Source organism: Trachurus trachurus (genome assembly GCF_905171665.1).
Source record: "Trachurus trachurus genome assembly, chromosome: 22".
In the NCBI taxonomy this organism is placed as follows: Eukaryota; Metazoa; Chordata; class Actinopteri; order Carangiformes; family Carangidae; genus Trachurus; species Trachurus trachurus.
In genome coordinates, this window is record NC_139907.1 from 14219668 (window position 1) to 14242227 (window position 22560).

Here is a 22560-nt window from a genome sequence, read left to right on the forward strand (position 1 = left end):
TAAGTAATGAAAAGTATCTTTAAATTCTACCCATGTGCAGCACTTGAATAAATGTACTTATTTGCTTTCTTCCACTGTCCGCTTGCAAGCTGTGCAGCCACACTGCCAGCTTTGTTGTGTTGTGTCAGCTCTAAGAGGAAGCACTGACTGCCACCAGAAAGGCAGAGAAAGGGGTGAAATGCAAGAGGGGGTTGGGGGAGGGTGTGTGTGTGTGTGTGTGTGTGTGTGTGTGTGTGTGTGTGTGTGTGTGTGTGTGTGTGTGTGTGTGTGTGTGTGTGTGTGTGTGTGTGTGTGTGTGTGTGTGTGTGTGTGTGTGTGTGTGTGTGTGTGTGTGTGTGTGTGTGTGTGTGTGTGTGACAGAACAGCGGTGAGTAAAGACAGAGAGTTCATCTGTCCATATGCTGGGGTGGCAATGAGGTAAGAGCGTTCGGTGTAGCTTCTCTTAGCCACCTTACGTAATGTTGTATAACTCTTTGGATTACCGTCGCCTGGGAGCCTGTGTGGCAGACTTGCATGTTAAAGGGTGTGTGATGTAAAGAAAATGTGTGTGTGTGTGTGTGTGTGTTCATCCAAGGCTAAGTGCTGCTGACGAGGAAAAGCTCCTGCCTCAATAAAAACTGTAACGACCACATTGGTGGTAATAGGATTAATGTGTCCCCACATGCTGTAAACTGATTTCAGTCTCCCTGCCATGGACACTGTCCCAGAGGGAGCGGCAGCGCTGTGCAGCAGCACCGGCCCCTGTCGATACCGCTCCCCGCTCGAGGTATTGATCTCACTGAAATAACACTTCACCCCATTCGCATGCCTCTCCAGTGCTTATGTAGCCTTCACGATGCAGACACAGCTATTAATCACAAGTTGTGTTTGTTGTTTTGTAATACTGGGGATTTACTGCCATGCTAATGGTAATGGCTGCTTTGACGGAGATTGTGCCTGCCTGTGTGTCCTGGGTGTTGGGTCACCACCACCACACACACACACACACACACACAAACTGAGTTTATCCAGTGATATCAAGTCTCTGTTTTTCTCATGTCCACACATTACCTCATCCTAAGTAGTCAACAAGCTAATTGTAGGTTTACAGTCTTTCCTGTAGCTGAGCCACCATCACCCAGGCTGAGGCCAGAGCATGTGTATGCATGTCAAAATCATGGCTGTATTCAAGGATGAGGATTATGACCATGAATATTCTGTCATTCCAGACTCTTGAAAGATGGACATCCTCCTTAATAACGTCCTTAAACGGGTATTTTTGTGCTAAGATTCAAACTAGTCGGCAGTTGGAGGCAATTTATCAACTTTTGGTACTGAATTTACTTTTTTAGACATTCATTTGTAGTTCTTTGGTGCTCATTGTGAGCATGAGTGCACAGCTCTGCACCAACCTGTCATATCATAAGAAAAGGCACTGTATGAAGAAAACTCTTACATTTAAGTGTCACCTACGTATAAGGATCAATATCAAGTGGAAGAACAATGATAGTAATGGGCGCACAGTAAGAATACAAAATGCAAAATTAATCTTGAGTTTGGATTATCTGTGTGAATTTGAGCTTTAAACTAGCTAGCAACAGACAGACCAGCTGCGTCCACAGGATAGTGTGTGTGTGTGTGTGTGTGTGTTAAGCTTACCCTCTGGTTGAACTCAGACCTCACCAGAAACTCTGGTTGTTTTCTTCCTTTGTTTCTTCTTGTCTTCTTGTGTCTGTATGTTTATGAAGCAGATTGACAAAGACATGGGGTATGCTCTAAATTTGCTCAATGGGTGAAACATTTACAACACACCTGGGCCCACCTTCACATCAATTTGTACCGCCCTGGCGAATTTGCACACAACCATCTCTTTCCAGTGACTCTACATGCAGTCAGACCGCTGCTAAAATTCATTTTGCTTACAGCCTGAACCCGCGGTCAAATACATAACAGTATTTTTGGGTTCCAATGGCCGGCTCCATCTTTGGGCTGAGTTCCTGGTCATAAAGATCATCGCTTAAAATCTTCTTGTCCAACTTTTTAATCTCCCTCATTATTTTTTACTGTCAAAGACCAGTGTTGAGCGTTAGCAGGTTACATTTGCTTCTCATTTGCAGCCAGCACCGACCATATAAAACCGGTCAAAACGACCAACACCACCAGCGGCAGACTTTTAGCTGTAGCTAATTAATGCTAATTAATGTGCTCTTTTCAAGCCGCTGACTGTACTCTGCCAAAGAGTGTTTGTGAGTAAAAAGACGCATCACTGGGTAAAAGCTCAACGACCACAAGTGCACTGAGTTGTAGATCAACAGAGAAATTATTGGCTGATTAAATGCAGGAGACTCCTGTTTAAACTTTTTGTTTTTTAGCTCGTTAACTTCACAGTTGTGAATCATCAGCACCTCCATCATTTGGATCTAGTTTGTGTGAAAACCCACCGCTGTTATTTCAGAAAAAATCTACATCAATTCAGAGTCAACATTTCACATCTTCTGCTGCTCATCATAACCCATTTTTAAATTGTAGCTACAGGTTGTGAAAATTAAGGACCCTTATGTTAATGTAGTTGCCACTAAAAACTGTAACCTCTCTGGGTTCCTGCCTGTTACAACACGGTCACAGATGTAAACTGAATCTTTAGGGTTATACAGTACGTTTTGTTGATTCCAAATAATCAAAACTAAACTAGGGTTCAAAAGAATGTGGATTTGATATGTAGACACAGATTTTATAAAATGTTTTTGAACCCCAACATTGCATAACAGTTAATCCAGTAGTACAGTCACTTAGAGTGTATCAGCAAAACATCAACATCAGACAGCTAATAGTATGCTAAGCTTGGTTAGTCACAAAGTGATTACTGAAAAACTAAAAAGGACCGATAATGCGAATGGCACCTACACATCATAAACAAAAAAGCTAACAAGCAAACCACTATGGAGCTGTAACATTGCTGCTAACATCACAACATTCAACTGAAGCTTAGTACTTGAGTCAGAAATGCAGCTAAAAGGATCTGCTGTGTTTTTAAACATAATACATTTTTATGTCATAAGTGATAGTTCTAACTACACACAGGCATAACTGCAATGGAAAGTTGGCCTTGGTTTATGAAGGAGTCATGGAAATAAAATGGAATGTGATAAGGAAAAATGTGCTGGAACAGACGTGCATGCAGGTGAGATTTTTCATCCAATGCCGTCTGTTATCTCAACAATCTGCCTTCCTAGTTCGACCTCATTAGACTGGTTCCAGTTTGGCCCTTTAGGGAGGACGGTAATTAAAAATGATGGTCCACACACTTAAGAAATGAATTTTCTTAATCATGCCAACATGGTCTATTTTTAGTGTAACACTATCCCTGACTCACCCAGCGGCTCTGTGGCCTAGTTTGTTGGTTTTCACCCAAATCCCATTCAGGCACGAGGGTCTGGATTAGACTGTGATAAAGCCACGCACGTGTCACGGAGAACACTCAGTGATTCACCAAAGAGGAGGGGAAAAAAACAAAACGCTGAATAACCCTTCTTTACATCCCAATTAGGCTGGGTTAATCTTTTCATTTTGATCCAGAATACCAGATAGTGTAATTCAACATAGAATTGCAGTATCCTGTGGATTATAGTCGTGGATTTTGGTCTCCAAGCGCCAGCGTGATTTAAACACTGTACTAGCTTAAATGAGAAACCAGATTAAAGTAGAGAGCGCTGTGTTGCTGTCAGTGAATTTAAATGCTTTGGCTGCAGATTTTTACACAGACAAATGTGCTTGCAGATACTATGTCAGGGCTAAAACCAATGGTTCTTTTCATTACCATTCAATCTGCCAGGTATTTTCATGATTAATCATTTATTTTTTGAATGAAAATCGACATATTTCCCCAGAGACCCTACTAAAGTTTATGAATTGCTAGTTTTGTGCAAACGACAGTCCAAAAAAAGCCAAAGATATTCACTTAACTGTCATGAAAGACTGAGAAAAATCGCTAATATTTACATTTGAGAAGCCAAAACCTGCAAAAATGTTGATTGATTGATGCCTTTTTACATTTTAGATCAATATCATCTCCCCTGTTTACTAAATGTATAATTTTCAAATTAAATTGGGATGAGTGAGTGTGTGTGTGTACTGTATGTGCGTGTGTGTTGGTGCATTTTCAGCATTTTTCAGCTGATTCAGTACACAAGTCTTATTTAACTCCCTTAAAACTGCACATTAAGTTGACAAAGACAACAATGACAGTCGACAGTGCACAGGAGCCTTTGTGTTTGGACACAATTTGCTGAGAATATACTGTATATATTACAATTTAATATTTATGTTCACGTTTTTGGTGCTGCTCAGGTTGGATTCATTTACACGTGTTTGTGTTTACCGCCCTAACAGAACAGGATGGGACTGTGGCTCTGCTAATTGTCAGTGATCCCTACACATTGAGGAAACCTAATCCAACCTTTACATAAGGAAAACACTTAAGTCACAGTCATCAGTCACAGGGTTACACCCAAGGGGGCAGTTGTCGGTCTGAAAAGTGAAGCTCACTTCCGCATTCAAAAAGCTGCAATCCCCTCGGCTGTCGCTGGGGGCTGGCTCCAGAAGGGAGCAACTCCAATCGAGCCCCATGTTAAAATAGCCGATTTTACAGCTTAAAAAAACATATTTACAGCCTGGTACATTTTATTTTTTTGGTCTCAATCGATAGTTTCTACCCCCGCACACACTCTGAGGGGGGTGAATTTTTTTAAAACTCTACCGTTTTACTATTATTAGGGTTAAAGTTCTGGCCAATAAGGGCGCAGAACCGTTGAGTGACAGGTCCGGCGACCGCTGCTACGAGGCCAGTGGGCGGGCCCTCGGCCGGCCAACGGCCGCACCGCTCCAAATATGGCAAGTAGAATCCAACATGGCGCGGTTCTAACCCCCGTAGTAGCGGCACAAAACAGACTCCCCAAAACCAATGGGTGACGTCACGGACGCTACGTCCATTCTTTTTACAGTCTATGGTTACACCTAATTCCACCACTTGACTGATGGTACCTGGTGAGGGAGATACATGGTACAGACTTGTTCATGCCTCAGCTTTATTGCCCCCCACCACCACCCCCCGTTTCCCATTCGCCTCAGCACAGCCATCAGTCACTGTTGTTTATTGCTCTGCCGCCTGACTTCACCCCAGATGAAACCCTGCCGTTGACATCACCCAATAAACCTGCGCCTCATCCTAAAGCCAGCTGATCTTCGGTTCAGACGGCCGTGTGTCGGGACCACTAGCTGGCTCTCTGTGCTCGCTGCTGCTGAATGTGAGTCATGCCTGCAGTCATGTCCTGTTGCCACCGTGATGACAGCCTTTCCATTACCGTCAGGAACATAACTGCCTCATTACCCACGAGGCAATCTGCTGAAGGATAACCCTGCAGCCATCAGCGGAGTGGCTGCAGTCGACCAGCGAGCTCTACATTTCTTCACAGGCTTTTTCACCTGCCGTCTGTTTGTCAGGCCTTTGTGTGGTTTGATTGATTGACTGATTTCACTTCTCCTCATACATTAACAATGTAGTTAGGGTTCAGCCAACATAATAAAACACATCAGTTGAAAATTTGACTCTAAAATTACGATTTGCAATTCAAGTATTGTCATCCTCTTTTTTACTTACAAGACCTATGACGCATTAGCAGCTGATATTTGCATTTCCCTAAAATATTCTTTTACTTTATTCTACTGAGCTATTTAGATAACCTTGTTATTGGTATATTGGTTTAGTATAAGTTTATAGTATAATTCTAAAAAAAACTGAAATATTTCCTTTGTTTTTAATTTAAAAAAACTGGAAACATTTTTGACTTCTCACAAGTTGACAGAGTAAACTCCATCAACATTAAGCTGAGAGAGGTTCTCAGGTTACATGTTGTAGATTGGGTGTAACAGCAAACTGCAACAGTCCGGGACAGGAAAGGGAGGGCTTTCAGCCCGTTGTGTTACACCCTGCATGTTATGTAAAGGTGACATGGAGAAACATGCATCAGCAGGAGTGACTGACCGCACATGCGATTTCAATCAAGCCAAGTTGTCGGCTATTTGTGACCACACACTCGTCACCGTCTCCACCCTACACACATCAGATTTCTGTCTTTAGTAAAACAAAACCTGTGGGTAAACTCTGACGCGCCATGGGAATGTGAAGGTGAATTTCGGCTTCTAAGCTGTCCTTTTTTTTTTCACGATTTGTTTTCCAAATATGTGAAGCTCCCTCTTGTTTTCTGTTACCTAGCTACCGTATGTGAGATAAATCGTATTTTCGTCCGGCTTCTTCAATAGATGTTGTTATCCGCCTTGTTGAGAGTGAAAAACAAGAACATGCTGTTCTCTTCCCCCTCTCTCACCTGTTGTCCCATAACTCACTGCAAATACAGTAGTAGCAGGTGCTGGATCAAGCTGTGTGTGTGTGTGTGTGTGTGTGTGTGTTTTCTGACAGTCCACTGTCTGTCCTTCAGTTGTGCTTAGATACAAATGGCTCTGTCACATTATTTGACCGTGCACACGCACAGACACACACTCTCCCTCTGTATGAGTGTTTATGCCTCCAGAAATACCAGCTACTTAGTTGTGGAAACACATTGTATACATTACACATGCTCACTAACTTGCGAAGTCTCTCTTTTACACACACACACATATATATATACAAAGAGAACAAAGCGAGTAGGTCACGGCAGGGAACATTGCGATGGCAGATGAGCAGGCCGCCATTCAGCTGTGTGTAACTCAGCACCCTCTCTCCTCTTCCTCATTTCCCCTCCTCTTCCTCCTCTCATTCCCTCAGGATGTCCGCTCATAGAGACGACATGAATTAGTGATCAGCACGCTCACTTGTTATACACTGGTCGGAGGTTGATGTATCAGTGGGGTTAAAAACAAACAGTAGGCTACATGTTATTATGGAACATGATCTTAGAGCTTTCCCACACCCCCTGCTCATGCCAAAACATCAATTTAGGCTAAGGAAGTATCCATTGTGTGTGTATGTGTGTGTGTGTGTGTTTGTATTTACGAGAAAGATTACCTTATCAGTTATCACACATGGAGTTTGATGACATGTGAGTCATAGTAGCTGACTATGGCTCATGGAAAATTCAGGGTTTGAATAAAAGCTTAAGTGGGCTCTGCAGATAGGCCAAGTGCTGTCATCATCCTGATTGTTCTTCAACTAATTATAATTAAACCCACCCACTGTTTGCAAACAAACAAACACTATCGGGTTTCTTTGAAATGCGTTGAGTACAATTAAAGGAATACTCTTTTTTCTCATGTCAGACATGATCAAGATCTAGTTTATTATTTGTTGTCATTGACTTCAAGCAGAAGTAAGCGATCCGGTCATTTGGCTAACTTCCTGTGAGCCGATGGAGTTAGCAGTCCCTGCCCTTGTCCCTACGTCACCACAGTCACGCGCGTCCCTTGGCTGCACACACAGAGAGGACCGCCCCTTTATGCCGTTCTGCGTTCTCTCTCCTCATTGGATAAAGGTTGTAGTATACAAGGAAAGTTTTCTGAGTGACTGACAGACCCGTGTTTCAGACCAAACACTCTATAAAAGTGATGGCTGTCGGAGGATATAACTATTTAAGACTTATATTAACACAAACATTCCTTACTTCTGCTTTGACTGCACGAATCACTGATTTACAGCTATAAAAACATGACAGAAAAGTCAGACAAAAAAAAGTCAGCGAGCTTCTGAGTTTAATCATGTGGTTTGCATAGTAGAGCTAAATAAGTTTGTCAGGACTTATTGGAGAGCACAAAAAAAGTTTGAATATTGGGCTTAATATTCATCAAATGTCCAGGAACATGACTCCAAATAAATGTTAACATTGCTCCATATCTGCTGGTTTTGTAACTGTTTCCAAACAATGTTTGCTAAATTAACGTTTTGAGTCGACGGCATGAAATGTTGTGGTCGTTTCACAACTATATATTACAGTATGTAAGTGGCACCAACAAACGCTCACCTGAAACAATCTTATAAAAAGCTTCGCTATAGGGTGTGTCAAATCAATCAGGGAAACTTGGTGGAAAATACTGTACAAGAGGGACTCACAAGAAAAAACAGAGGGTGACCTTTAACCTTTAACCTCTTTGATCAAACATTTCTGACATATCTCTTTTTATACTTTGTATTATTAAAGGAAGGAGGCAATTTGATCAACTTAAGTTTTGTTTAGTTGATTTTAAATGAGCACACTTACCACTTGGCCGCCCCCTCTTCCCTCTCCTTTGGCTTTTTGAGATTCTTGTTTTCTAATTGCTAAATTGTTCTGTAATTCTTCTCAAAATGCATAAAAGGAGTCGATATAGTCAAACATTCCTGACGTGACCTCTTTCCCATGCCTCTGCTTTAGAATGCACCTTGTATGGTGAGCTGCAAACCTGACTAAAAATGGTATCATGGAGTCCAAAAGGTGAACTCAGCTCTGAATTTTAGCCAGCTTACCCTGAGGTGTTTAGCAAGCGAGGAGCAGATGCACTTACATGGGGAGAAAAACTGGAAATAAAACAAGAGGGGAAAGAGAGGGTATTATGAGTAAAAGCGTTAATCTGCTTATTTTTGAAATGCAAATTGTATTACCACAGTGTACACCACACTGCAGCATAGCTGTGTTTCACAGCTTGCTGAATCATTAATAACTCAGCATGTGTCAGACAGGGTGATGATGAGATTTCTCCTCAGAGATGCAGAGTCCATCCAGTGTTTTTAGAGCATATTCCCTGTCTCATAGCGACTATAGCTGAAAGCACTCAGTACTTAGCTCGAGGGAAACAGTCGCCAACGTCTCCAAATTGTGCTACTTTAATAATTACAACGTGATTTCTAGATAATGCTACAGGCTTTTGAAAGATAATTATTATAATATACAGCTACATTCTTACAGTTTATCTTACGTATGAAGGATTTTTCACATTTACATTCCAGTTTTGGTCAATTATAGCAATGTAGAGTTAAAGATTAGTCGACTGTTAAATTGATGAGTCATTTTCCATGCAAATAATGTTAAACATTTCACTGTTCCAACTACTCAAATGTGGGTATACAGCTTCCCTGTTTCATAGCATGCTAAATTCAATATCCCTTAAGTTTGGACTGTGACTGTTACGTGACTTTGACAGATTTTGACATTTCATAGACGAAACTTAAGACCAAATTAGTCCATTAAACAAGAATAGATGACGGATTTTTGTGCAGAATATTATATTAAAGCGTTTCCTGCCACTGGTTATGTGTTATGCGCTCACAATAAAGCCTATTAAGTAAAGTATAATAGTTTTTGAATCATAAAAAGGCAAACAAGTTGAGACCAGGTATATGAGCTAAAGTTTTTTAAGGACACAAGAGTCAGGATTATTCCAGCTTGCTGAGTTCATAGACACCTGGTGTCTCCCGTCACAACGCTGTCACTAATGTGCAGAGGCAGATCTCACAGTCGACATGCTGCCTGTGTTCCCTTCAGGTGAGGGGCGCCCTTCCCATCTCTGTGAGAGGTGCTGTGTCAGCCGAACAAGGGGAGAATAGTGGGAGTGTTCTGGTTGTCTGTCTCCCACAGTCTGTAACAGGAGAAAATCATTTCTATTCAGATAGAAGGAGTTCAGGAGCACAATCAGGGGATGATTTAATAGTGGTGCTTAGCAGTGATATTGATGCTGCTGGCTCTCAGGACATCGGACACATGAATAAAACAACGAGTAGGAAAAGGTTGCAGTGTGATCCGTTGCTTGGTGTGCTGTGTGGATTTGGAGTGGTGAAATTGTCATTGTGAGATAAAATGAGTGGCGCAATAAGTGAATAACTGATGCGATACTCCCCTTGGGATCCACCTGCGAAATCTTTCAGTAGACAATAGAACCTCTCGACTCTCAACTGTCCAATCGTCCATCTTGATCCTTGGAAAGAGGACTCGGCTCCAGAGTCATGCTTCTGCCTGTGCTTAGAGATGGTCGGCTAGGAGACAAAGAATAGCGCTACTGATTACGCAGAAAACAGCTCTCCCAGCGGCCTTTTTCCTTTTCCTTTCACCCTCCTACTGAGCTGCGTGATTGAGTTCACAGCTGTGGATGCCAATTTGGTGCCCATGGAGAGGACTGAGTTTAAAAAAAACATAGGAGAGGTGGGAATATATCATATGAGTATGGTTAAAAAAGAAAATGTGTGGCGTGTAGAGGATGGTGCCGAGATCAGACACAGGAGAGATTTACATGAAGATTAAAAAAAAAAAAAACAGGAAATGGAGAGTGAGAAAAGAGACAGACGATGAAGATTGCAGGAAAATGACATGAGGGAGGAAATCTAATTTCACTATTAACTCGATAGCAAATGAAATAGGTGCAGAGCAGTTAGAGTCACGTCTGCTGTTCAGACAGAGGTGTTGGTGAATAACAACTAAACCCCCAAACTTACAGTAGGCTCAGCATGAAATGTCATCTCGCCACAAAAAACTAAAGCACAGATGGTACAATTTGTGTTGGATATTTATAGAAAATATATTTTTCAAGTTTATTTGGAGCTTCATTTGTGTACTTTAACATATCAAGTAATAGAAGATGTCCTTGATGAAGCTGCTCCAGTGGGCACTTTGCCAGAAGACGGTCACACTTCTGTGTAGCCAGGCTGAAACAATTCGATGGATCAGTCGATCATGTCATCAACAGGAAGAAATTAACAACTAGTCATCAAAATAATGATAATAATAACATTTATTTTTCTCTGTTTTATATTATTAATCAAAGAAGGAAAGATGAATTACTACAGTACTTTGGTTCTTGCTTCAGTCACTGTTTGTGGACAAATTAGGGGTAGATAAACATATAGTATTGTCTATGAGCTGTTAAAATAAACAAACCACCGCACACGGGCTTGGACTCACTTATGTCTTCGGGGTATAGATATCAGTGTCTAATCACGTTTGTACACTTGTTTGTTGTTGTTTCCTCCAGGAGAGGTTCGAGGCGTTGTTTAGGATCTACGACGAACAGACGACTTTCCAGATGTTCAAAAGCTTCCGGAGAATTCGGATCAACTTCAGCACCCCAGAGGTCGCTGCCCGCGCTCGCATCGAGCTGCACGAGTCAGAGTTCAACGGCAAGAAGCTGAAACTCTACTTTGCCCAAGTGAGTGTCAGCTGGGGTCTGGGAAAGGGCAGGCACGGGGCCTGGGACATGGACCATCTAAGAGAGAGCGCTGCTTATTTACATGGATGGCTATGCCCCAGTGCATCATTCTCTCCAGTGTGCACACACACACACACACACAGACAGCAGAACAGGGACAACAACTCGAGGGAGCGTGACACTCTCTCTACTTCACACTGCCTGTCCTTTTTACTCTTATTTTGCCGTTGTTGTTGTTATTTTGTTGCTTCTTTGAGCCACACCTGACTGTTTCCTCAATGTCCCGTAAAATATCTGGTCTCATACCTGAACACACGAGCAGATGAATTCTTGATTTCTCTTGCGTGTGTGCGCCTGCACGTTGCCCGTGGGAAAACAAAGTGAAGTGTGTTTCTAGTACAAACACAAAATAGGATATTAAAGAGTTATGTGATCAACTAGCATGTTATACTCAGTCATATCTACAAACATGAGATTGGATTAGGTCTATTTTGGATGTGGTTTGTTATTGTGTATACATAAGCATTGTTTCAACAGCATTTAAATAACTATGTTTCAATGTGCATCAATTACATAAAAAGACAGAAATATTGTAACTGAAACAATTTAAACAGCTGTAGAATATCTTAAAAACTCATTTTTACCACATTTGAACCTGTTTTAACCTAGACCCTGGGTCTTCAGACACTCATGCTCACTGGGAAATCATAAGTCAACTTATAATTGATGCCCACTTTGTCACAAGTGCATGACCCTCGCTGCACCTCTCTGTACTTTGATATAAGAGGATTAAGGATTTTACAGTTGAGACAGATGCCACATGTAGGTATTGTAATTACGGCAATTGGCAGCTATCAAAACACCAAAATCCCCTCATGGGAAGGAGCCTGCGATTTGAGACTAAAGGACTGTAAAAACCTAATGTGCTTTAGTATCAGCATTATGATTTAAATAGTGCAGGACCTTTGGCAGCTTCACCCAATCTGAGGCCAATTTGCACAGTTAAGTTCTTCCAGAGGAATTTAACAAATTCACACACATACTAATATTCCTTTAATATCCTGTTAGAAGACCACAGATCTTATCAGTTGTCATCTTCTCTCCGATAGGTTCAGAACGGCGACGAGGACATCGACAAGTCGTACCTGGCCCCTCCCCAGCCTGTCAAACAGTTTCTGATCTCACCGCCCGCCTCGCCACCAGTGGGCTGGAGTCAGAGCGAAGATGCTACACCCGTCATCAACTACGACCTGCTGTGTGCAGTAGCCAAGCTAGGACCTGGTCAGTACTCACTAAGGTTCAATGAGCCTGTGCTGCATGCTCATGGTCACACACACACACACACACACACACACACACACACACACACACACACACACACACACACACACACACACACACACACACACACACACACATTTGAATCATTGATCTCTGAAAGGTAACCCAGATACAAACAGGAAGTGATTTAACACCTTTCAGCCGGGTGTTTTAAAAAGGATACGGATGTGTCTGAAATCACCCACTCCTTCATTACCCCACTTTCCAGGGAGGTTGTGTGTGTAGGGCTAGACACTCTGCAAAATGGAAAAAAAATGCACTTTTAGAAACTACTCAGGTAATTTTTACTGCGTCCTTCAAGCACAATGCATGATGTGTGCATACTTTTCATGATGCGTCGTAGAGCACTGTGCATCCACTATATTGGGTATGATACATCTCACTATACATTCAAACAGCACTACAAGATGGTCGACTCAGTACATGGCTGACTCTGTGGGGTAGTGAGTAATTTTGGACATGGACTATTTGTGCAGGAAGAAATGAGGACAAAGGAATTAGGGTGGACGTTGAATCATCTCTGTTGTAGCCTTCACTTTTGTCCTGTCCCATGTTTGTGTGTATGCCCCCTGGCAAAAGGTACTTTGTCCATTTACTAAATCCTTCCTTCCATCAAACAGTGGCTTATTAGTTTTTTAGTTTATAGCTTAGCGGCTGTATTTAGCATGTCAATCTTTGGATTCACATGTGAGTGCTGTGGTACTTGGCACTTGAGTTTTATTTAAACCAAAAACCACAAGAGGAAAAGTCTAAGGAATGCAATAAACAGTGTGTTTGTTTACTTTAATATAATATGCAATCATGAGCATGTCTGGCTCACTTCCACGGCCAAAGACAACATTATTAACCATCTACATTAGTATGTGGAGTTACATTTTTGCCATTCCTGTGTGCAAATGCAAATAGCACGCTCCCTTCTTGTTTAGGACACTTAACACAGCTGCAGACAACATTAGCTCAGCACCCTAAACACATAATGTCAAGCTAAACCTGCACAAGAACTGCACAAGAGCTTGTATGTGTATAGTAGAGGCAGCTTTTCCAATGGAGCCAACACTAGCTTAAGCCTTAGAAGCTAGAGACAGCCTTTTGACTTTGTAGTTTAAGAAATGAGAGGCTTCCTTGGTGTTACCTCCTTAAAAAACATTGTTTCCCAAATGACTATAAAGTTCATCTTCTAGAAATACAGTATGACCACTATTATCACTGTAAACGCTGCATTGTTAGTGGAGGAAACCACCAATTCCTATGTAGAAGGCAATAAAGAAACAGGACACCACAAACCGGCGTAATGATTAGAGTGTAGATCAGTTTCACTGCACCACAGACGGATCTTTTTGCAGTCCATGTCCCAATACAATTTCAGCGAGTGTATTAAATGTGTTGCAGCTCAGCTCAGCTCAGCTCAGTTAGATTTGGGAGATTTTAAGACCTTTCCCTGCAGCCTTGTTTCCCGGCAGCTTTTGTGCTCGGTAATGGCTCCTCTGTCTGCCTTGTCGACAAGATTTTAGATTGCAGCAACCTTTACAAAATGTCACCCAACACAAACGGAAAGGTGTGCCATGTCCACAATGTCTTCCCATGTTTGTGTATGTGGGTCCGCTCATGCTGATGAGGTGGAAAACATTGTGTCTGTAAGTCTGTTGTCACTTGAACAGTATTATCTTTTTTTTTATTATCAACAAAAACATGATTAAACTTTCCAAACACATACTACATACAAACAGTGTCCAGCCCGGCCGGAGGACCATTTTTTGTCACACATTTTGCTGTTACCATAGCAACACGAGGCATCAGGAAATGGCTTTGTTGTCCGCCTCACATCCTGGCATCTGAAATCAGATTAGCACTGGGCTGCAGCACAGCGCGCTGACTCCCTCTGTCAACTCCCTGCGGTAACAGCAGGACTCTATTCACTGTCCATCTCTCCGTTTGGTACCACGGTGAAAAGCTCGTAGACCAATTTCCTCCTGTCTGCCAGCTGTCTGATCTCATCTCCATGGCAACTGTGATACAATCTTGCAAGTGTGTGTGTTTTTTTTAGTCCGAGTCCACAGAGTTTGACATCTGGACAAATGGCAGCACAATTCTCAGGATGAGTCTTTGTTTTATCTTTAATTAATATCTATCTTTTTACAACATTATTGAACAGACAGAAAAGAAACTTGATTATTTTGCCCTGTAAAAAAATATCTAAAGCCTTTGAAAAAATAATTTTAATAGTAAATAATGAATTGCACAGTCACATAATTGAAATTAAAGCCATTCCTGCCTGGCTTAGCATTTCAAAAGACTTTGGTTTTTGTCTCTCTATCAACAGTGATGAGAGAATTATTCAAATCATTCATGGAAACAAAGCTAGCAGTCAAAATGGTGCTTTACTAAAAGTGCTATTACCAGGCAAATGTAGCTGCTTATTAAAGTAAAAGTATTCCCTCTGCAGAGCAACATCATTATTACTACTAAGGGCAAATAAATCATTGCAAATATTAGGTGCTGTAAAATCATAATCTTCAAAGGAACATTAGGTGGTCATTATGCGATACTTTTCCTGATGTCCTGAGTCAAGTATCCACTATTATCTGTAGTGTTTGGTTGTTTAGTAACTCTGCCCTTTCTTTCTTTCTCTCTTTCCATCCCTTCCTGTTTTCCTTCCTCCCCTCAGGTGAAAAGTATGAGCTCCATGCGGGGACAGAGTCCACCCCCAGCGTGGTCGTCCACGTGTGCGAGAGCGAGACGGAGGAGGATGAGGCGGCGCGGCCAAAGCAGCAGATCGTCCAGACCAGACGTCCCGACGGACCCCCCAAGGTCTTCAACTAGAGAGGCCCCCCCCCCCCACCACTACTACACCCCGACACCGGCGCGGCCCCCGACCGCCCTTTGAACCCGCAACACACCTGCCCTCTCTCTCTCGTCTCTGCACTCACAGAGAGCGTCGATGCCCCTCATTTCAGTTCAACTACAAGCGAAAACAAACCAACAAACATTGCTCGAAGACGGTGTTTGTGGGGAGCGTGGCGATGGAATGAGGTGGCTTGAAGGGGATGGATGAGAATCACACACACACTCATCACATTCTGCGGACAGCGTGGGGAGTGGCGGGCACGCTTGCCTCCACCCCACCAAGCTCCCCTCGTTTTCAGCCAAGAGGGGTCCCAATACCTGTCCCAACGCAGGCACCTGTCACTTATCACACACACTCAGCTCTCATTGCTAGTCCTGCTCAGTAGCCTGCTAGTTAGTTAGCTTGTTAGCCGTACCTCTCCCTTCGTCTCGCAGTGTGTACAATAACCTTTGGTTGAGGACATGCGACACATCTAAACAAAGACATTTTTGTTTGTTTTCTTCTCTCTTTTTTTTATAAATACATTATTTTCATATATAAATAGATATATATGTTGTATATATCTATATATATATAGAATTTCTTTCATCCATCCATCATATCTGCTGGTTTGTAGCTTCAGCTTGCATCAAGATTGAGTGTGTGATGTTCCCGCTCTTGTCTGCATGTATATACTGTATTACAAAAAATACGTACAGAAACACAAATACTAACAAGATATATCAAGAAAAAGGAACCTATTTAACATCACACACAGCACGAAGCACTATATGTGACTAACAAAGTTGTGGTGGTTGTTTGACTCTCTTTTTCCCGCTCGTTTTCGCTTTTTGTCTCTTTTTTTATTTGGAGAGGTGTTGTTTTTTGCTAAACTACTAGATGTGTATTCTTACTATGTATTTGATACCCCAGCACTTTTTGCATGCTTAATTACTGCTGTAGATGAGGAGCTGAGGTGTTTTTTGTTTTGTTTCTTTTTGTTTTTTAAACAGTTCTTTGTGAAGACAGGGAAAATGTTGACACGCTTTTGACGCGAGTGCATATCCCCACGCAGAGTTTAAAGTGACGTCTTTGGGAGAAAAAAAGGCTTAATGGGAATCTTTGGAAGACAGTTCAGTCTTCAACTTGATGGAAATTTTTTTTTCTCTTTTGTTTTTTTGGGTATTTGATGGATCAGAAACAGTTCATCCCCCTAATTTTCTTCAAGGGGTTTGATATGTTGTTGTTTTTTTTCTCTGACTCTGTTTTGTTGTAATTCATATCTTTTATGTCTCAGTTACGTCGTTTGATCAGACCCACTTTCTATGTGTCAGGTTTTCTTCTGAAACCTACTGCTTGTTTTGCACTGAGTATCTCTTGATATCTCCAAGCAATTGCGGGGTTCTCGAACGCCTCCTGCTGCGCACCAGAACACTGCGCTGCTTCTCGCTGTAAATAGCTGAGCGTAGCGTAGATTTGTGGAAATAGTCCTTTTAGATTTTGTAGTTTACCTGGAAGCATTTTGCTGAGAAAAGGGAAAATTAGGTAGCCTCATGAGATATCAACCAAAGCATTTACTCACCTCACATTGTCATCAAAAACATTTTCTTACTCAAAGACACTGCTGTATATTTGTTAAACTGAGAAAGAAGTCATATTTTCCCTACCTAACTGCAGTACTTTATTGCATTTTTTATTTTATATTAACATAATACTTTTTCTGCAGTATGTTGTTCAGTGGAAACAAATTTCCACAAAAAAATCATAAGGTTCTTACTTAGATATTTATTTTTTCGTTCTTACTTATTTAATTCTCATAGTCCCATATCAGATTATTGTGCTTCACCTACTCATGTAATGGAATCATTCAGTGCTTTAGAAGCAACAGGAACAAATGTTTCTAACAGGGCTTTTGGGTGTCAGCAGTGAATCTAAACCTTATTTGACATTAGGCAGCATGTAATCTAACTTTTTTGCAATATAACAATATTAGTAAGCAAAAGTCCATCTGCATGTGAGCACTTTATTGTCGGTATTTTGTTTGTTTCCTTGATATAAAACTGTCTTTCTTGAGATGAAGTAGGAAGCACATTGTATTTCTTCTGGGGGTTTTTTTTGTTTGTTTTTTTCTTGTGTATGTTTTATTTCTTTTATCTCAAGCTGAACACCTGGTTAGCCTTTTCACCAGCATATTGCAGTGAATGAAATGCTCCACTTCCTTTTTGCTAGTGTGAAACTTGGAGAATTTCAGGCCTTTTGGATCTACGGGAGTGTTCCTGCTGAAAAACGTGCAGAGGTGCAGTACAGTTGTAGGTTTTAAAATGAGAGGCAGGATGAACAAAATCAATGTCTTTTGTTTTTGTGTTTGTCCATAAGAAACATTCATCTTATCTTCTGAGAAAGTTAAACAGTTCTTTGAAATTCACCATGCTGGCAGCGTGCGGTTTTTACTGGCACTAGAGTAAAGCTGTCACAGTTATCTTAGCAGATAGCAGATTGGTGGAAGTACCGAGGCGGATTATGATAAAGAGGAAGTGGTGGAACAGGACGAACAAATTTTTTACTCTGGTCATGGTGTTTAAAACTGAGTGCATTTTGGTGACAGTTGAAATGAAAATGTATATTAATGTACATATGCCAAGTGTTTCTTTTTTTCTTCTTTTTCGTTGCTGAGGCCAGTCCCAGTGTGCAGTTTGTTACGGCTTCTCTTGGCAATGTTATAATGGGAAAAAATACAAAAATACAAAAATGTGTAACAATAAGTCCTGATGATGCTCGATCAAAAACCAACTGTCATTGTGTTGTGTTCAACAGTTCAACATGGACTCTGTTTGAATGTTTCTTTTATTTCTGGGGAACGTCTACTAAAAAGGTCAATAATACAGTTTGTCACTGTTGTACTGTTTCTGTTGAAATATGAATATTGTGTCTTGTATTGTAGGAATCCAGAAAACAAAGTAGCAAAACAAGCAATAATTTACAGTTCTATGATACCGGTATGTGTATTTTCATGTTCTGTACTTATTTCTCAGAGATGGTCTCTGTCTCCTACAGTATCCGCTTCTACTTGTGTAGTATACTAGTCCTTTGTTTCACATAGAGAAATACATAAAGACTTATTCTTAAAAGCCATGTTTAGTGTTGTTTATTTTAGGGGTTTCATTATACTTGGCATGAAAACAGGGGAATAGAAAACAGAATCAATAGCAAAAGTTTTACAGTGTAGGATTTTAATATAGCACTCTCAATACATACTGCAATGGCCTTAACATCATCTGATATGACTTAGCTAAGTGTAGCCTAACCTTTTTTCTGAAAAGACAATTTATGTATTTTTAAATGCTGGGGTGTCGTGAATAGCTCTGGTTTGAAAACCAAAACCATTTGCATATTTTTGTCTTGCGATCTTAGGTAACAACTAAAATCACTTGGATTTTTTTTCCTTAGATCAACCAGCAGAATATTTTTATATCCAGAAGAGTAATACACCAAAACCGTATGTTGCAAATTGATTTTTGACTATAATTACCACATTTTTATTTCGGGAGTTAGTGTTTACCTCTCAGAAATACCTTAATTCGAGTATAAAGGAAGCAAGAAAAATACCCTAAGGTTTGTGACTTCAGTGTAATAATAATACATTAAACAGAGTTTACTTTACATCAGTCCAGTCATGCAGATAAAAACATGAAATGCTATATTAACTGCATCCACACAGACAAACATAATGCTCTTCCAAACATTTATTTACTTATTTACTGACATGCATTCCACACAAGGCTATAAATACTCAGAAAAGCCTTCATCACTGCACTGACATTTATTAAAATCCTACCTTATAATGCTAAGATAGTGCGGTGTTAGTGTCACTTGTAGTTAGCACCTCATATATTTCCTCCCAAGGACTTAACAGCAGTTAATATTCTCAAAGGTCAGCTCTTTGTTTCAATGTACAGATGGTAAATGACAGCAATGTTGAGTTAATGATTCTCTTTGCCAGCTACATGGACATGAAACTTCGAACACAAAAAGGTGAGTTGACTGTGTAATAATTCAGCTATGACTTGCATTTCAGCTGCCTTTGAATTTCACAGCTGCAGTTTCCTTGTGTCACTTGCGAAGAAAAGACTGATGACGGCTGAATCCTGCAACAACAGATTTCTCTCATCTCTTTACTTGTGACAAACGGCGTTTCATTGTTTCCGCGAGGAGAGAACAACAAAGCCAAAACTGGTGCACTGTCATATCTGATTTCACAAACAAACATTTTGTAAGCGCAGGTTTGCTCACAAAGGAGGAGGTTTCTAGAAGATCTGAATCACTGTTTTTTCAAAGTTACATATCCAAGCAGGTGTGCGGAATATCCAAGGTCATAAAGGTTAGCTGTGTCACCACTAATGATAGGTAGGTACATTAGCCTATAGAGGTCAAACAACAATCGACAGTCAGTGCTGTGCAGGTGTAATGAGTAATGGCTGTGAGAAGGGACCCTGTGCTCTGTATCACGTTGTGTCTTCTTCTCCATGAAAGCCTTCTCTTCATGGTGCAGGGGATGAGGAATTCTTCTTCACAATGACCCTCACTGTTGAGCATGACGATGCATGTGCACTTAAGGGGGCCCGATCAGTTAATGTAGCCCTTGTGGATGGTAATGGGGCCAATACCTCTACATTCCTTGAAAGGTACTCGCCAGAGTTACTTCACACGGACATCTCAGAGGCTCAAGCAGGAATTTCAAGTGATGCATTAGTCACATGCGGACAAAAATAGTGTTGTTTTTTTCTTTAGGTACGTAATGGAATAAGCAGATGCTGAGATACAAAGAAGTGAAAACAGGGCGTATTGTTTGTTCCATATTGTCAGAAAAGGTACAGATACAGTCTGTAGTTATAAACAGGGCCGTTGCTAGGAATTCTGGGGCCCCTGAAAGAATACTAAAGTGGGCCCCTGACTTTTCCACTTTTTTTTTTCTTAGACTACTTATGTATTATCATTTTTTATTTAGCCTACTTTGTTTTGATGCTAATGCAGCATTACTGAGTATTAGTCGGGGTCTTATGCAGAATAATTCAGTCATACAAAGATTAGACTACTGGAGTTTTTTGTGGGACCTACTGGGCGCTGGGCCCCTAGAATTATCATCCTTTCTCCCCTATACAACGGCCCTGGTTATGAGAAAGTCAAAGGTAATGACAATAACAGTTTATTATGTGTGGTTTCTTAGGGATCATGACATGAAACAACCTCAGGATATAAATCTAGTGAATATTTATTTAGAGATGCGTATAGGCCCAGGCTGGACAGAAATGCATTACAGATAGCATGATCCATGACTGAATTAGCTCAATAATATTGCTATTGTAAGAAGGCTAATGGATGTTTGTAGTCATTTTAGGATATACATAACTTTGTTCTGGGGAAAATGTCTGCTCCTGATTGGTAGGCAACACTGTTAAGTGCTATTGTATGTTAGCATCATGGATGTGGTTGGTAGCATTTGGCCACTGTGCCTAAGATGATGCAGTTTAATATATTCATGACAGAGAAGAACCACTAGCTAATGCTATGGAAAAAAAGAAAAAAAAATCCAATATGCCAGAAATGCTGATACTACTTCTTAATCTTACCTGTAGGAATCTTTCATTAGACACACAGAATATGCTGTACCATACAGAAAAAAGATGACAGGCAGCCCTACAAACCTTATTACACAGTTTGACAAGAAAAAGCCAAATAAATAAACAGGTTTGGATAAATATGTTAATGGTCATCAAAGTTCATTTATTCACCTATATGAAACACCCGTTGCTTCACCTCTGAGTGGAATCAAACTGTTTTAGCACACATGGGTGTTTACAGCATTTGTACTGGACTGCAACCAACACAATACCCAGGTGCCAATTTGAAAGATGTATTCTTCTCTATGAAACCTGACCTCCAGCCTTTAGACTTATGTAATGATACATCAAAACACACCGACATGGGGATACCGGTGCAGTGTATGAAGGCTGCGCTTTTAGTTCGCTCATTGCAAAGCAGAGCAATGTGTGCCTGCCCAAAATGAAGTTTAGTTACACTTTCTCACAAAGACACAACACTGACTTGCTTTATAGTCGTGGGCAACACCTATCCCCCCGAGGTAACATGAGGCTCGATCCTCATGACTTGTTGGTGGTGTTTTAGGGTGAGACAACCAGTGAAAGTGTGTCACGAGAGCACTTGTGTGCTAGAGAACAAGTCAGCGAGACAGTATAGGACAGCTGGAAAGAAGAGCAAATTGTTTCCTGTGAGAAGGTTTTGTTTGCTCAGTGAACAACTTTTACACAAATGTTGGTAAGTGTTTGAATGGAGTCCATTTCCCTTCAATAGAATAGGAGAAAAAGAAAGGCCATTACACACAACTGTATCTACAAACACACCCAGCACCCTTTGAACAAGTATTGTAATTCACATAGTTAATTTTCAACTACATACAGTACATGAAGGAATTTGTGATAACACTGAAACACAACAACTTTGCCACATTATTTTTCATTTAATAGCAGAGATGATGGTTTGATTTTATTTCAGTTTAATGATGATTGTTACACACAGAGGAATGGGACGTGCGTGGATTTTAAAATGTTGAGATGTTATTATTGCTATTTTATTTGTATTGGCACACCCTCTGCTGCACTTCACGTGAGACATCCTCTCCAGATCTGATTTTGAGAGGCAGTGGTCATGGTGCGGGCCGAGCAGACAGCTCTGGAGAGGATCCTGGCTTGGTTTTGTTTTTTTGATGAGTAGCCGCGGCACGCCTCAGGGCCAGGTGGAAGGACCTGAAAAACCAGCTGCCTGACAGTATTACTCTCAGCGAGGGGCAGCAAGAGAGCAAGTGAAGAACCTCCTCCTCCTCTTCACTCTCCTCCTCCTCTTCACATAAACACTTTGATTCCCACAGAAACCACACACACACCCAAACACACACTCAGGAATACCTGCTTGTTTTTTTTAGACTCTTTTCTACTTTGGCTTTGTTTTTTTTTTGTCTTTCCGTCTGTGGGACTGTCACTGCAGCAGCACCTGGGACTCTACATTCCTCTGTTGCAGTCGTTCACTGCGCTCTACTACTCCCTTGTGTCTCCCTCCCCAGACCTGTGGACTATGCCCCCTTCATCCAGCTGAGGGAGGGGGCTCTGCGCTGCTCCCATCTGGAGAACGGGAGACGGTTAGGTGAGTCACAAGACTGATCTTAAAACTCCTCTCTTTTG

The 22560-nt window shown here is 41.1% G+C and overlaps 1 protein-coding gene across 1 annotated transcript in view; it reads left to right on the top strand.

Annotated features, from left to right (window-relative positions):
* rcan3 (regulator of calcineurin 3) overlaps positions 1-15303 on the top strand; it is a gene marked incomplete at both ends in the record, with an annotated part of 37039 nt that extends 21736 nt beyond the window's left edge. Inside the window, 3 exons of the mRNA XM_083997759.1 lie at positions 10969-11142; positions 12252-12423; positions 15149-15303. Coding sequence (XP_083853885.1) covers positions 10969-11142; positions 12252-12423; positions 15149-15303 — 501 coding nt within the window. The remainder of the gene's footprint in view (positions 1-10968; positions 11143-12251; positions 12424-15148) is intronic.
* Positions 15304-22560: the final 7257 nt, after the last annotated feature.